This window comes from Schistocerca cancellata, chromosome 7 (assembly GCF_023864275.1).
Source record: "Schistocerca cancellata isolate TAMUIC-IGC-003103 chromosome 7, iqSchCanc2.1, whole genome shotgun sequence".
Lineage (NCBI taxonomy): Eukaryota > Metazoa > Arthropoda > Insecta > Orthoptera > Acrididae > Schistocerca > Schistocerca cancellata.
Window position 1 is genome coordinate 183,490,144 of NC_064632.1, and position 16,986 is coordinate 183,507,129.

General features: G+C 39.7%; 1 protein-coding gene across 5 annotated transcripts in view; it reads right to left on the reverse strand.

Annotated features, from left to right (window-relative positions):
- LOC126092628 (triple QxxK/R motif-containing protein-like) overlaps positions 1 to 16,986 on the reverse strand; it is a 71,374-nt gene that overhangs the window by 41,986 nt on the left and 12,402 nt on the right. For all 5 annotated transcript variants that reach the window (XM_049908347.1, XM_049908349.1, XM_049908348.1 and 2 more), the window contains exon 2: positions 9,799 to 9,881. In XM_049908347.1, the coding sequence (XP_049764304.1) occupies positions 9,799 to 9,881 (83 nt within the window). The remainder of the gene's footprint in view (positions 1 to 9,798; positions 9,882 to 16,986) is intronic.

Sequence of the window (16,986 nt, forward strand, 5' to 3'; positions counted from 1 at the left end):
GTATAATTAGTTTAACTAATAACCATACCAATTATGAAATGTCAGTAATTTAAAGTTTTGTTGTCATTGTTTATATGTAAACATGGACAAGATTAATGACTTCCTGATAAAATAGATGAAAAGACTGTACATATGTCTACAGTATTCAAACAATCAGTGACAAAATATGTTAGCAACACGTACCCTCATTTAATTTTGAAGTAATTAAGATATTTAGTTAAAACACTGCTACTGAAATAGAATCACATATTTAGGCAAATTAACTAGCGTAATTCAATACAAATTATTACTGTATCTGAAAATTCATGTTCCAACGAAACTCCATCTGCTATTCAGTTATTCAGAAATGTTAATCTTTAATTGTAAGTAGTGAACATCTGGTAAACAATAATAGATAAATTCAGTTTTAAATATTATAAACGTATATAAGGAGCTGGATGGAAGCCTTATTAGTTCAGCTGAAAGTCATGCTCCAGTGATTTTGAATAGAGCAACATCTCTGTCTGCCAGTATGAGGAAATGTACTATGGTTGATTGTAGTACAGATCACAAGTGGGAAAATTACCATGTTTTATCTACATTTTGCATTCTGGAGTTGGTTCAATGATTTAGCGACTGTCTTAAGAGATTAATTGGACCATGAATGTGTAATTATTCTAATGGGCTGCATTAAACTTTAATAATGGTTATAACCAACTGTGACAGGCCAAGAACAGTGTTATTTTCAAAATTGATACCTACTGTGTGCATTTTATTCATTCTGAAATGATTATCTGTTTGAAAGGACTGTAATGAGTGACTTGTGCATTGACTGTGTTAATTATTTACTTGCCATATGTGAATAATTGTGCTTAATTACAACATTATTAGGTTACTGTACTTGAACAATACTGCCGAACATCAACTGCATGTAGTATATAGTTACATGTGACAAGCTTTGAACTGGTGATAAACAGTAGTTAATTCATCATCGAATTGCAGTTAAGGTATATGAACCGCGATTTTTGATGTGGACTACATTATTGGTAGAAAACTGTTCTCATCATCAATATTTCAGCCAGTTTCAATAGAGGCACTGCTACCAACATTAATTGTGCAGATAAAAAAGCATAATCTATAGTATTAGGAAATGCTGAATCTAAAAAGATATGTTATATGTGTGTAGAATATTCTAAAAGGATGAGGAGCAAGATGAACTAAAACCAACAACACTGTGTTTGTTCAAGAAGCACTTCCAAGAAAACAATTGCCTATTTCTTTGGTTACCCTGAACATGTCATACAGTTGTTTAAGAGGATCAAAGAACAGTTAATGCTAATTGTGTTGTATCATACATTTTGGCACAAGTTATCAACAACACAAGAAAACGTAGCCGAAAACAACAATGCCAGCTGTGACACAGCATGCCAGAGACTTGATTATTTTATGGAGAAAACATCAAATGAGCATTGCTGTATTTACTTGATTTATTACCTAATAACTTCATATTATGTCAATCAGAAAATGTGTGGATGGTGATTTTCATCATCTTGGGAAGATTTAGATTCCTTGTAAAACCATGTTTATGAGGTACCAACATAACACTGAAGACAGTGATTGCAGAACTGGTTCGAATGCATGCAAAAATGTATAAATTTTCAAAATGAATGTTACCCGCCTATGAACCACAGACATAACTGTGGTGAGGTGTCTTGTGTGCCTCATAGATACAGACAGCCATACTGTAGCTGCAACTCAATCAGGGGGATACTGTGGAGAGACAAACTAACACATGGTTTCTGAAAACGGGCAGCATCTTTTTCAGTGGTTGCAAGGGCTACAGTCTGTATGACTGACTGATGTGGCCTTGTAGCCAATCCGGTGATTTTCATCATCTTGGGAAGATTTAGACTCAAAGTCTCAAAGCAAGATGAAACTCAAGCTGTTATATTTCCCAAATACTAAACAATGATGATATCATCTTGGATAAAATATTCCGGAGATAAAATAGTTCTCATTTGGATCTCCAGGAGGCAACACTGCACAAAGATGTTGTGGCCAGGAAAAACTATACAGACTTCCTGGAGGTCAGAGCATGGAATGCTACAGCCCTTAATTAGGTGGGTAGGCTAGATAATTAAAATACAGGAAGTGTGAGGTTGAAGTTTGATATAGTAGCAATTACTTAAGTGTGGTGATAGGAAGAACAGGTCTTCAGGTCAGGTGAGAACAGCGTTTAAATACACAATCTAATATGGGTGCAGATGTAAGTCTAACAATGAATAACAAAATAAGAGTGTGAGTAAGCAAGATACCATGAACTGCATAGTGAACATGTCGTCATTGCCAAGACGGACACGAAGCCAACACCCACAACAATAGTAAAGGTTTATATGCTTACTAGCTCCATACACGATGAAGAGATCAAAACAATATGTGATGAAATACACAATCTTGAATATGGCTGTCAATAGCAACTTTGAATATCTTCAGTTGATAAAATAAATAGCCAACCGGCTGCCAGAAGTTTGTGTATTTAAACTTGACTTAGATTTTGATACTACTAAGAGTATCTTCTTCATAGGTATATGCTGTTATATTGTTTACATTAAAACACATTACAAAATCATGAGCTAAGCATGCAGTAACTAGAATTAAAATGTCCATTGAAAATGGAAAGCTGAGACAGGTATGGCTGTTGAATAGAGCCAAACATTCATGTTATTTGGGTCTTACACTAACACTTCCAGGTCCCCTACAGCTATCATTATCTGGACTGGATGGAGAGGCAAGTTAAAAAAAGAATCTTAGGTGCATCTCACACAGAGTAAGCTACCTGGGTAGCTCACACAGAGTAAGCTACCTGGGTAGCTCACACAGAGTAAGCTACCTGGGTAGCAGACTTTGATACGTAGTGCACCTCTGACCCATTTAGGAGAACCATGCAGTTCTCAACCCTACTAGGAAGTCACAACCTTGTTTGTCACAGAACCTTTGAAGTCACTGGTTCAGGACTTCTTCTCAGCTCAGAACTAGGTAGCCTGCGGACTATGCTGCAGAGAGCTTTTTTGATACACCACAAGCAAAGTTGGTCTACTCTACTTTTCTCTGCCAGTCACTGGAATGATCCAAATATGACCTCTCACATCCTCTGATTTTGACAAAGCTTTGGAAGGCTTATGATGAAACAAGGCAGAAGGAACAGGAAACATTCATTTAGAAATTACACAATCACTAAAGAAAGTGGCAGTCATTCAATTCTTTATGTTAATGTGTAGAATCTATGTGTTTGGAGACATACCACTGAACTTTTGGAAATAATCATCTATGCAATCCTGTAGATAGCCAAGGCAAATTAATGTGAGAACTATCACACTATAAGTTTTTAACAACTCATGCAACAAGTCATTGACAAAAAGAATATACAGAGAAGTAATAAGAAAATAGAGAATTAATTTGTCTTTGGGAAGCTTAAAGATACCAGAGAGGCATTTATGACATTGTGCTTGACAATGTAAGCAAAATTTAAGAAAAAAACAAGACACTTCATACCATTTATCGGCCTAAAAAAAGGCACTCAGTAATGTAAAATGCCATATGTTTTAAATTCACAGAAAATTAGTTATAAGCTATAGGGAAAGATGGATAATACACAATATGTACAAGAGAGGACAATAAGGATGAATGACCAGGAGAAATGGAAATGAGCATTTGGCATCATTGGCCGGGAGGCCCCTTGCGCGGCAGGTCCAGCTGTCTTGGTGCACGTCTTGTTACATTTGACGCCACATTGGGCGACCTGCGTGCCACATGGGGATGAAATGATGATGAAGACAATACAATACCCAGTCCCTGAGCGGAGAAAGTCTCCGACTCAGCCGGGAATCGAATCCAGACCTGGAGGACGGCAATCCGTCACGCTGACCACTCAGCTATCGGGGAGGGGGGCAGACAATGACCAGGAAAGAAGTGCTCAGATTAAAATGCGGCCAAAGGTAGCGTGCAGTCTCCCCCCCTCCCCCCACTGTTCAACCTGAAAGTGAGGAGAAACTACATTACCTGTTGAATGGAATGAATGGCCTAATGAACACAGAATATGGATTGAGAGTGAACCAAAGAAACACAAAAGCAGTAAGTAGCAAATATGAGATTACAATAAACTTACCATGAAAATTGAGACTAACCAGTAGACAAAGCAAAGGAATTCTGCTGCCTTGGAAGCAAAATAATGCACATTGGAGAAAGCAAGGAGGACATAACAATCAGTCTAGAACATGGATATAAGGAATTTATCGCTACGAGAAGTCTACTAACATCAAATATAGGACTTACCTGGAGGAAGACTTTTTGTACACTTGTGTCCAAAATTAAAGCAACAAACCGCTATTTCCCTGTCTTGTGTCTAATTCATGATATAATCATAGAAAAAAATATCAACAGATGGCTGTGCCATCATGTTCTGCACAGAAGATGGCATTCTAGTTAATGGACAACAATGTCAACGATGACGTCAGAGCACCTATCAAACGGGGTAGTGTTTGTCAGGTAGTCCCACATCCACAATCGCTGTGTATACATTCACAGACGGTGCTGTATGGCACAAAGAAGATGCCTACCAGACTCTCTGTCTCTACAGGGTCATAAGAAGAGTGTAAGCAGGGCAGTTAGATTAGATTTGAGATTAGATTAGTACTTGTTCCATAGATCATGAATATGACATTTCGTAATGATGTGGAATGTGTCAGGTTAATAAAAGGTGTCTATACAAGATTTTACATAACACGAAATATTACATGGCACTTAATACCTTTGTTTTTATTTATTTATTTATTTATTTTTTTTGTGTGTGTGTGTGGGGGGGGTTGGGGAAATTACCCACTTACTATAGCCAAAAATTCATCTAATGAGTCGAAGGAGTCGCCATTAAGAAATGCTTTTAATTTCCTCTTAAATGCTATATGGCTATCTGTCAGACTTTTGATGTTATTGGGTAAGTGGCAAAAGACTTTTGTGGAAGCATAATTTACCCCCTTCTGAGCCAAAGTTAGATTTAACCTTGAGTAATGAAGATCATCCTTTCTCCTAGTGTTGTAGCCATGTACACTGCTATTTCTTTTGATTTCGTTCGGATTGTTAATAACAAATTTCATAAGTGAATATATATATATATATATATATTGTGAGGCTACAGTGAAGATCTCTAGCTCTTTAAATAAGTGTCTGCAGGATGATCTTGGATGAGCTCCAGTAATTATTCTGATTACACACTTTTGTGCAATGAACACTCTTTTACTCAATGATGAGTTACCCCAGAATATGATGCCATATGAAAGCAGAAAATGAAAACAGGCATGGTAAGCTAATTTACTGAGCTGTATATCACCAAAATTTGCTATGACCCTAATAGCATAAGTAGCTGAACTCAAACGTTTCAGCAGATCTTCAGTGTGTTTTTTCCAGTTCAACCACTCATCAATGCATACACCTAGAAATTTTGAATATTCTACCTTAGCTACCGATTTCTGATCGAAGTCTACATTTATTAATGGTGTCATTCCATTTACTGTGTTGAACTGTATGTACTGTGTTTTGTCAAAGTTTAATGAGAGCCCATATGCAGAGAACCACTTAATGATTTTCTGAAAAACATCGTTTACAATTTCACCAGTTAATTCTTGTCTATTGGGTGTGATAGCTATACTTGTATTATCGGCAAAAAGTACCAGCTTTGCATCTTCGTGAATATAGAATGGCAAGTCATTAATATATATTAAGAGCAGCAGAGGACCCAAGACTGAACCTTGCAGCACTCCATTCTTGATTGTTCCCCAGTTTGAGAAATCACCAGTTTTTTGCGTATTATGTGAACTGCTTATTTCAACTTCCTGCACTCTTCCAGTTAGGTATGATTTAAACAATTTGAGCACTGTCCCATTCATACCATAGTGCTTGAGCTTATCTAGAAGAATCACAAACTGATGTGGTCCAAAGACTTAATGTGAATCGTTCTGTTGTTTCTCGGGCGTGGCAAGAATTTATGGAGACCAAAACAGTATCTCGAATAGGGCCAACTGCATGTGATATCAAAAAGAGAGGACCGTTATTTGGTTCTAATGGCACAACAGTACCACCTTAGTACTGCACGGCAACTGGCATCTGCCCTCACAGACTTCACTGGACATGTTGTATCGAGACAAAAGGTGTACAGAAGATTCAGCAGAGTAGCCTGTATTGTAAGAGACCTAATTCACAGTATAATCATACAAAATGTCAATAGATGGCTGTACAATCATGTTCATCACAGAAGATGGCATTCCACTTAATGCGTCTTCACAGGATGAAACATCTACATTGGAGTCATCAAAATGCCACCTGGATAGTCAAACAGTGGGCCAATGTTCTACTCGCAGATGAGTCCCGATTTGGTCTGGGGAGTAATTATCAACACATTCACATCAGGAGCGAATGTGGAACACGATTTAAGATTCCAAACATTGTGGAAAGAGACCAATATAGAGTAGGATCCTAAATAGCATGGTCAGGGGTTATGTTGACTACTCGAACATCTCTCCATGCAATTGTACGAGTGAATGGAAAAGGTTTAACTATTGTCATGTATCACAACAAGATCTTGGGACCTCATGAGCAGTTGTCACGAGGTGGTGTGAGCCCAGAATTTGTAGCGATGGACGATAATGCTCGACCTCATAGAGTACAGGGTGGTTGATATTTTCTTGGAATGGAAGATACTGCATGCATGGCATGACCTGCTAGTTCTCCCAATTTTAATCCCATAGAGCATGTCTGAAATACACTAGGGATACAGTTTGCATCACTTCTGCATCCACCAACCATTCTCCAAGATTTGTGAGCACTCTGCAGGAAGAATGGGCATTATTGCCTCAACATGAGACTGATGACATCACTCACGGCATGCCCTGTCATTGTCAGGCCTGTATTGCTGCCAAAGGTGATCACGCTCCATGCTGAGCACATTAACCAGTTGCTGGAATGTGTGTGTGTAAATCGGTTAAATTGGAAAAAACGAAGAACATTTTTGTCTAACATTATGCAAGTTGCAGTTGTTTAAGTTCTGTGTTCTTTACATTATTCTACTTTACTATCACCTTTTTATGCTGTTTTGTGGCAACCTTACACAATTTCTGCTTGTTGCTTTAATTTTGGGCACCAGCATATGGGAGTGGAACATGGGCTTTGGGATTAATGGCAAGGATGCAAGTTCAAGCAATGATATGTGGTGGAGTAGAAATATGCTGAAAAGTAAGTGGTCTGATAAGACAAAAAATTGGGAGTTTCTCCACAGAATTAATGAGGAATGGACTATGTGGAAAAGACCTGACTTATAGAAGGGACAGAATAAAATTACAGAGGGGGAAAAAGCTGTGGGGGGAGGCTGAGATTGGAATATATTCAATAAATATGAAACTGACTCTAAATTATGAAAAGTGTGATGTCATCCACATGAGTTCTAAAAGGAATTCATTAAATTTCAGTCACAAGATAAGTCACACAAATCTAAAGGATGTCAATTCAACTAAATATGTAGGAATGACAATTACAAATTACTTAAATTGTAACAGTCACACAGATATTGTTGTCGGCAAGGCAACTGAAAACTGCATTTTATTGGCAGAACACTTAGAAAATGCAATAAATCAACTGAAGGACTGCCTACAATACAAAATAGCAGAGAACAGAGCTCACACAAAGTGATTTAAGTGTATTTATTTCTCCTGCATGCTGTTCAAGAGTGGAGTGGTAGAGAAACAGTCCGTCCTCTGCTAGAGTATTGCTGTGCAGCATGGGATTCTTACAATATAAGATTGATAGATGACATCAAAAAAATAAAAAGAAAGGCAGCTTGTTTTGTCCTATCTTGAAATAGGGGAGAGAGTGTTTGATACACGAGTTGGGGTGGCAATCATTAAAACAAAGGTATTTTTCAATGTGGCAAGATCTTTCCACAAAATTTAGATCACCAACTTACAAATGTGAAAATATTTTGTTGATGCCAACCTACATACAAGAAATAATCATTGTAATAAAATAGTAGCAATCAGAGCTCTCAGGAGAGATTTAAGTATTTGTTTCTCCAGCATGCTGTTTGAGAGTGGATAGCAGATAAATAGTGAGAAAGTGGTTTGATGAACCCTCTGCCAGGCTCTTAAGTGTGAATTGCATACCAGTCATGTGGGTATAGATTAACTGAGGATGTCATGTGAAACTAGTCATCTGTGTTGAAGAGGTTGGTACAGGAGAGGAAGTCATAGTAGGCTCCAACAAACTATTCAGAAAAAAAATATGTATCACACCCTTGGCTCACATGCAAAGTACATTGAAATGTTTCAAGTAATCAGCTTTGATTCCATCTTTACACATAAAAATTCAGCCTGTGTATGTTTGTGCTCGCAAAACTCAAAGAATAGTTGGTTGATGGCTTTGAAGTTTTCACATTGCATGTGAATAAGCACATATTTTATGTGCTTATTTTGGAAATATATGTGATATATAAATAGATATGTAATATACAAAGGGGAAACATTGTTACAAAAAATTTCGAAAAGTTCTTCACTGATTAAATTCAAATATTTACATGAGACAGAAAACAGGAAAGTTGTATTCTGGCTTATCGGCTTGTGATTAAAATACTACTACAGAACGTGATTCTACAATAACAATAAATAAGGTGTGATGGGGATAGGGGGGAGAGAGTGGAAAGGTGGAGACAGACAGAGAGAGGGGAGGGGCAAGAGAAAATGTCTAGGGGAAATGCAGATGGATGGAGAGAGGGGACAAGGTGATAGAGATGGATATGGCTTAAGGGGGGAGAAGGAGATTATGATGTATATTCAAGTCACACACATTTTAGAAATGTTTGCTTTCTCTTTTCTTCCTTTTCCATTTAACCACACTAAGCCACAGCAATGCATGGATGGGTACAGCTACTGTATGCATAAAAAACTAGGGTTTTAGAAAACGTACAATACCATTTATAAAATTTAAGACTAAACTAATACTCTGACTGAAGATAAGATGAATATGGCAGTGAGAACTTCACAGGTGTTCAGTAATTTATAAGTGATAGACAAGTATTCAACAACAAAACTGATGTGTGCAACAATATAAGGAACAGATAGATTGATACTTACCATAAAGATAACATAATCACTTGCAGACAGGCATAATGAGAAGACTCTTAAACATTAGCTTTTCGCCAAAGTGCTCATCAGGAAAACACACACACACACACACACACACACACACACACACACACACACACATTCATTCACACAAGCGAGCACATCTCACATACACGACTGCCATCTGCAGCAGCTTGGACCACAATATAACTGTCACACTGAATGGCAGCAGCAGTCTGGAGGGGGCAGAGAAGGGGAAGGGATAGCAGGGTAAGGGGGCGGAAGGGGGAAGAGAGAAGAGCATTCTGATCCGAGCTGCGGTCATCTATCTGTGTGTGTGTGTGTGTGTGTGTGTGTGTGTGTGTGTGTGTGTGTGTGTGCGTGCGTGCGTGCGTGTGTTTTCATTTACGATGAATGCATTCGGCCGAAAGCTAATGCACACGTCTTTTTGTTGTGCCTGTCTGCAAGTTAAGATGTCATCTTTACAGAAAATAGCAATCTATCTTTTCCTTATATTATTTGTTGATATTCAGACCTGGAGATTCCATTGCTTGAAAACTGGTGTGTTCTATTGATGACCTGTAGTCTTCAAACTGGTCAGTTATTCAGCATGAATTCTGAATATATTGTGCATGTCCTTGACCACTATATGACTTACCTATCTGCTTACGGTACTGTTCCACAGGCGTGGACCCAGTACTATCATGTCTCGAGCGCGCCATGGATATGGTACCTGCAACACTACAAAAAATATTATTGTTTAGCGTAGAACATGAGTGTAGAAGTTATGCAGTGAAATTTAACAAGAACAAGCCTTCCTTCTCCCAACCTCTCCCTCTCTCTTTCATTCATCCTTTCACTTATTAATCACTTTGCATAGACCTTATCAGGAAAAAAACCTTCAAGGACGTGGAAAAAAAAAATCAGATTTAGATATTAGCAATTGGAATGTACATAGTTAACTACCCACACGCATTTACTCAGGCAAAATTTAATACTTTGATAACTCCTCCTACTCCTAACATTATATATGTATGTACATGAATGTGTGTGTGTGTGTGTGTGTGTGCGTGTGTGTGTTTGTTTGATACAGAGAGAGAGAGAGAGAGAGAGAGAGAGAGAGAGAGAGAGAGAGGGGGGGGGGGGGGGGGAGCAATGTGAGCATATGTAATTAAATTAAGTATAAATCATTACGTGTAAGAAAGATTAATGAGAAAACAATCATGTACGTGGTCAGCATGATGCCATTGGTTTCCTGATATGTTGTATTACAGCTGACAAGTAACTGATCCATATATAAATTACACATACTGCCTGCAGAGAACACAGTAACTGTCACATAAACAAAATTCTTTTATGGTTTTCCCAGGATTGAGTCACACAAATGGTAACATGACCAGTTTTGACATCTTAGAAAGTCATCATCAAATGATATGAATACTGATTCACTCCACATTATACTGAGAGATCACAATCATAATTCATGGAATACGCAAATAAAAACAGTATGTTTTCCAGCCTCTCAGTAATTTCCAGTGTGCATCTGTCCATGGTTCACTGTGCAACCCTGAGGGTTTGAAAGGCTTTCTTATTAAAAGTTTATGTCTCACTGCCATAAGTTAAAATTGGCAATGCACACTGATAATAATCTTCCTCTTTCAGAAACATTGGAAGTTTCGTTTTGAAAACCTTACACAGTTTACCAAAAACATTTCAGACCATTTTTATTCTTCTGTTTATTTATTTTGCTGGCCATAAGCTCACTGTTTTCAATTGTTTTAAGTGCAGAAACACATCACTAACAAAATATGAACTATTTTCTATTTGATATACTAGTCAAGCATTATTTGACTCTTACTATAATTGATTTCCAGGCCCCTTTCCCCATTTAGTTGTAATTCATTTTTGAAGGACGTGTACACTAAAAGCAAACATATGATATCATTAAAATTCAGGTGAGCCAGATACGTTCAGTTGCAACAATACTTCATCATTTTCCCAGTTTAAGGAACTGAAAATTTCTTCTGTACAGTTTTGGTGACAATATATCTCCTTTCCTGGCTCCTCTTTCAAGTTTGACTTTTGCACTACCATTGTGGAATCTAATACAAGTTGTATATGTTCTTCAGTGTAGGTATGCACATGTCCGCAGTCCGCAGCTTGTGGTCTTGCGGTAGCGTTCTCGCTTCCTGTGCATGGGATCCCGGGTTTGATTCCCGGCAGGGTCAGGGATTTTCCCTGTCTCGATATGACTGGGTGTTGTATCGTCTTCATCATCATCATCATTAATCCTCATTACAGTCGGAGGGAGGCAATAGCAAACCACCTCCGCTAGGACCTTGCCTAGTAGGGCAGTGCGGTTCTCCCACATCGTCCCCTACGCACCTCGGAGTATGGGACCTCATCATAGGTATGCACATATGCTGAATAAGTGACTTATTTCTAAAACATAGTTGGGACATACAAGGTGGAATCCAAAATTTTAGGGACTGGTGCTGCCATCAGCAAAGTAGGAGTAGTAGATCTTTGCAACGCTAGGTGGTGAAAGCTGCATATCTGATGAGTCAAGGTGGGGAGTGGCATTCAGCTGGGAGGACGTGTTGTGTGTCCACAGTGATTTCTGTAATACTCTGTGTTTGGTGTGTGGTGATTTTACGATGGATCCACGAACAGAACAGCGCGTGTGTATCAAATTCTGTGCAAATCTCAGGAAAAGTGCTATGGAGACCCTGGCAATGATTCAACAAGTGTTTGGGGGACACAGCATGAGCCGCACACGTATGTTTGAGTGGCATGCTCGGTTCAGGGCCAGCCGTACAGACGTCGAAGATGATGCTCACACTGGAAGACCCGTTAGCCGCACGCCACCATACATTGTTTCCAAAGTTCAACAATTGGTTTGTGTGGATCGATGTCGAACCATTCAAGACCTTGCGGATGAAGTGGGTATTGGTTATGGGAAATGTCAACGAATGTTGATTGATGAACTGGGTATGCATCGTGTCGCCACAAAATTTGTGCCAAGGATCTTGACTGCTGATAAGAAGGTACAGCATGTTGAAGTGTGCACGGGCATTCGTTAGACCGCATCTGATGATCCAACCTTCTTGTCAGGGGTTATCACCGGCAACGAGAGCTCGATTTATGGTTATGACCCAGCGACAAAGCGACAATCGTCCCAGTGGAAAAGCCTGGGCTCTCCAAGACCCAAAAAAGAGTGACAGGTGAAGAGCAGAGTGACGAACATGATAATCGTTTTCTTTGATACCAAGGGAATTGTGCACAAAGAATTTGTCCCACCCAACCAAACAGTGAATCCACGTACTACTGTGACATTTTGCAACGGCTCCGTGAAAACCTGCACTGACAATGGCCCGCGTCAAGGGAACTGGCTGCTGCATCACGACAACGTGCCCCGTCACACGTCCTTGCTCACCAGGATCTTTTTGGCAAAAAACAACATGGCATTTGTACCCCACCCACTGTACTCGCCAGATTTGGCACCTTGTGACTTCGTGCTATTCCCAAAACTGAAACTCAAATTGAAAGGCCATCAGTTTGACACTCTAGAGAGGATTCAAGAAGCATTGCTGGTAGTGCTAAACACCCTCAAAGAACAGGACTTCCAGAAAACGTTTGACCAGTGGCAGAAGCACTGGGACCGATGTGTACATGTGGATGGGAACTACTTCGAGGGTGATGGTGACCATTAGTCCAAAGGCAAGGTTTTCTACAGGTGGCAGCACCAGTCCTGAAAATTTTGGATAGCCTTGTATTTGGTTGAAACTATGTTGAAAGCTATGAATTCCAGGCAATACGTACTGTTCTGTTCCATAATTTTGTTCCTGACTTGAAAATGGTTCATTATGTTACATCTACTACTAAAGCCAACCAGTTCTTTTGCTCTGCTAAAGTCTAATGTTTTTTCTACAGGGTGAGTGAATATCCTATGTTTCACAAAGAGGAGGGTGAAAAGTCTATAGTTTTGTTTGTCTAGTCTGTCACCATTCTTGTGAAGCAGAATAGTTACAGCATTACTTTAATTGAGGAACATTCTTTCACAAGCATTCTGAGAATAATTTTACACATTTCAAATTATTTCTACTGAAATACCATCACATCCTGGCACCTTCACTTTCTTCCTACCTCAAAGGGCTTCATATAACTTATCTGCCAATACCATGTCATTGTTTCATTGTTTTGACTGTTAACTATCTTGCGTTTCCGATCCATTTCTTGAACTACACAAACCTTTAAGGAAATGTTGGTATCATAATACAACTTTCTGTTGTTTGTTACTGCAGCATCTGTCATCTTAACTTACAGAATTTGGTACCACCCAATGCATGTTACTGTTCTGTTTTCTTTGTACTCTTCTTTCAATTGATGCACCTGTAAATTTTTGTTGTATCTTCTCACATTCTCTTGAAAATATCTCCAAATAGTATTTAATTCAACTTTTGCTATCATGTTTCTATTATTATTTGTCTGAAACTTTCTTTTTTTCTTTTTCTTATAGCTGCATCATTCCATTTGAGATTTTCCTTTCTTTTACTTTCTTCATCATAAGTAACTTTATTAAGTATTTCATCCTTTTGTCCATGTTTTGGTTATTCACCCAGGTTCACTTTCATGCTCTCTAGTAGGCTTTCAAAGTCATCAGGGCTCGTTACCAGATCCCGCCCACCTGAGATGGGTGAATATGACCAGAAACGACCTGGAAAATGTTTTAGAAAGTGGACAGCTGGCACAGTTGGTGGGCAGGCACTTCAGCCCACTGGTTGGTGTGAGGAACTATGGACGTCCAGCAGTATGCTGAGATATGGCAATGTGGGCATTGTTTGTTGGTTGTGGCAGCGGAGGCTGTGTTCAGAGACCCATCTTCATGTCTGTGTGCAATGAAACTATCACTGGTTTTTGTGGGCAAAAGTTATATTGGTGAGGATGTGGGTTTTTTAGTTCTGGTCATATGATAGTACAACTGATGGTGGTGCAGTTGGTAGGCATGCGCAGAGTTGGTTTGTATGACAGCACTCCAAACTCTTTAGAGAGTCAATTGCAGTAATACACTGCCCACAGATGGTAACCGCTGTTGCTGGAGTCCATGTGGCTTTCGCTCTGTATGAGTATATGCACACTGCTGTGACTGGTGGGCATCATTCTGAATGCTGGATCCAGGGTTCCCAGAGATGGTAGAGTGCCCACAGTTGTCTTACATGGAGGAGCTCTGCTAAGCTTCTGCCTTGGACAGAAGTGATCCAGTACGTGTTCAGGAATACTGCGAGCACTGCTGTTGTGGCGGACATTCCCACTGCTTTCAACATTTTCCACTTACACATCTACACTATAAGCTTCACTTTGTCATTGGAAAATTGGTCAAATGGTGGAGTAAAAAGATGTTTTATGCCATCTGATGGTAGAATTGTTAGAAAGCCATGCCCATGAATTGGGGCCCACTGTCAAGTCTGATAATTCAGGGAAGCCCTTCGATGTCCATAGTCTGAGTTAGCACATTTGATGTGACTTCTGTTGCTGTGTACACCATACTTATCACATACAGGTATTCTGAGCAGGCATCCATAACTACTAGCCACATGGAACCCAGAAATGGGCTTGCAAAGTCCAAATGAATGCTGTGGTCAGTGTGGGGGTGGGGGGTGTGAGGGGGGGGGGGGCAGCAAAGGATTTGGATGGTGCTGCCTGGTACCGGAGATTAGCTGAATTGCTGCACAACACGGCTTCCACTTATTTGTGTAAGCCTGACCAGAAAGTGTGTCACCTCACTAGAGCTTGCATCCACAATATTCTCCAGTAATCACGAAGTGGCTTGGTAAAACCTGAGGCTGTAGGGTGGCCAGGATGACAAAACGATGTGTGTCTGCCTCAGTGTCTATGAGAAGGATGTCATCCATGACTGACATTGTGCCCTTACTTTGCTTGCATTGATCGTGAAACTCTTCCCCAGCACATAGTCCCAAGCGACTGGAAAAAAGTGCAGGTATCTCCTGTACATAAGAAGGGTAAAAGAACAGACCAATATCCTTAACACCGGTTTGCTGCAGAATTCTTGAATATATTCTTAGTTCAAATATAATAAATTTCCTTGAGACTGAGAAGCTTATTTCCACGAATCAGCACGGTTTTGGAAAGAACTGCTTGTGTGAAACTCAGTTTGCTCTTATCTCACATGGTATACTGCAAACTAGGATAAAAGGCAACAGGCAGATTCCATATTTCTAGATTTCCAAAAAGCATTTGACATAGTGCCCCACTGCAGACTGTTAATGAAGGTTCAAGCATATGGAACAGGTTCCTAGATATGTGAATAGCTCAAGAGCTTCCTAAGTAATAGAACACAGTATGTTTTCCTCGATGGCGAGTGCTCTTCAGAGGCAAGGGTATCATAAGGAGTTCCCCAGGTAAGTGTGATAGAACTGCTATTGTTTTCTATACACATAAATGATATGGTGGGCAGCAATCTGTGTCTGTTTGCTGATGCTGTGGTGTACAGGAGGGTGTCAAAGTTGAGTGACTGTAGGAAGATACAAGTTGACTTAGGAAAAATTTCAGTTACTGTGATGAATGGCAGCTACCTCTAAATGTAAGTTAATGTAGATGAGTATGAAAAACAAACCCGTAATGTTTGGATACAGCATTTGTAGTGTCCTGTTTGACACAGTTACATTGTTTACATATCTGGGTATAAAATTGCAAAGAAATATGAAATGTGGGCACTGTGGTAGGGATGGTGGACTTCAGTTTATTGGGAGAATTTTGGGAAAGTGTGATTCATCTGTAAAGAGGACCACATATAGGACACTGGTGAAACCTATTCTTGAGTGCTGCTTGACTGTTTGGGATCCACACCAGGTCAGATTAAAGGAAGACATCACAACAAATTCATAGGCAGGGTGCTAGATTTGTTAGTGGTATGTTAGACCAACATGCAGGTGTTACAGAGATGCTTTGGGAACTCAAATGGGAATTCCTGGATGGAAGGCAACATCCTTCTCGAGAAACACTATTGAGAAAATTTATAGAATGAGCATTTGAAAGTGACTGCAGAACAATTCTACTGCCGTCAACATACATTTTGTGTAAGCCAATGAAGATAAGATACAAGAAATTAGGGCTCATACGGAGGCATATAGATAGTCATTTTTCCCCTCACTGTATCTGTGAGTGGAACAGGAAAGGAAGTGACTAGTAATGGTACAGTGTACCTTCCACCATGCACCATTAGTGGCTTGCAGAGTATGTATGTAGATGTAGACAGATGGTGATAGATGGGACAAGGCCTGGAACTCTAGATTGTGTTCTTGTAAATGTATGTGGGTTACCCATGGAGCAAAAAGTGCACTACTTGTCATACGATCTGATAGCAGTGGATGTCTGCAGTGACTCATGCACACGTCATGGAAAATCCTTTCAAGGAAAGTCTTCATTTCATCTGTGTGGAAACAAGAGACTTCCTGCTGGCCAAAGGCTCGATCTGCCCATACAGGAAGACAAGACAAGACAAGAGCTTCTACATTTGCATGTTGTGCTGTTGATTTGCACTTAATGGCATATTTGTAAGAACTGAGGAAAAAGGCCCAATATTAGAGCCATTCTGCTGTCTGCTCTGGAGAACTAGAGTACAGCCCAAACAGTACCATCAGTGGTTTGTGTGTGTGTGTGTGTGTGTGTGTGTGTGTGTGTGTGTGTGTGTGTGTGTGTGTGTGTGTTTGAAGTTTACGGGCGCTAAACAGCGTGGTCATCAGCGCCCAAACGCATAAAAACAGGAACACATGCAGCGAAGGGACTAAGACAAACAGCGAACAAGGAGAACGGCTAAAACACACAG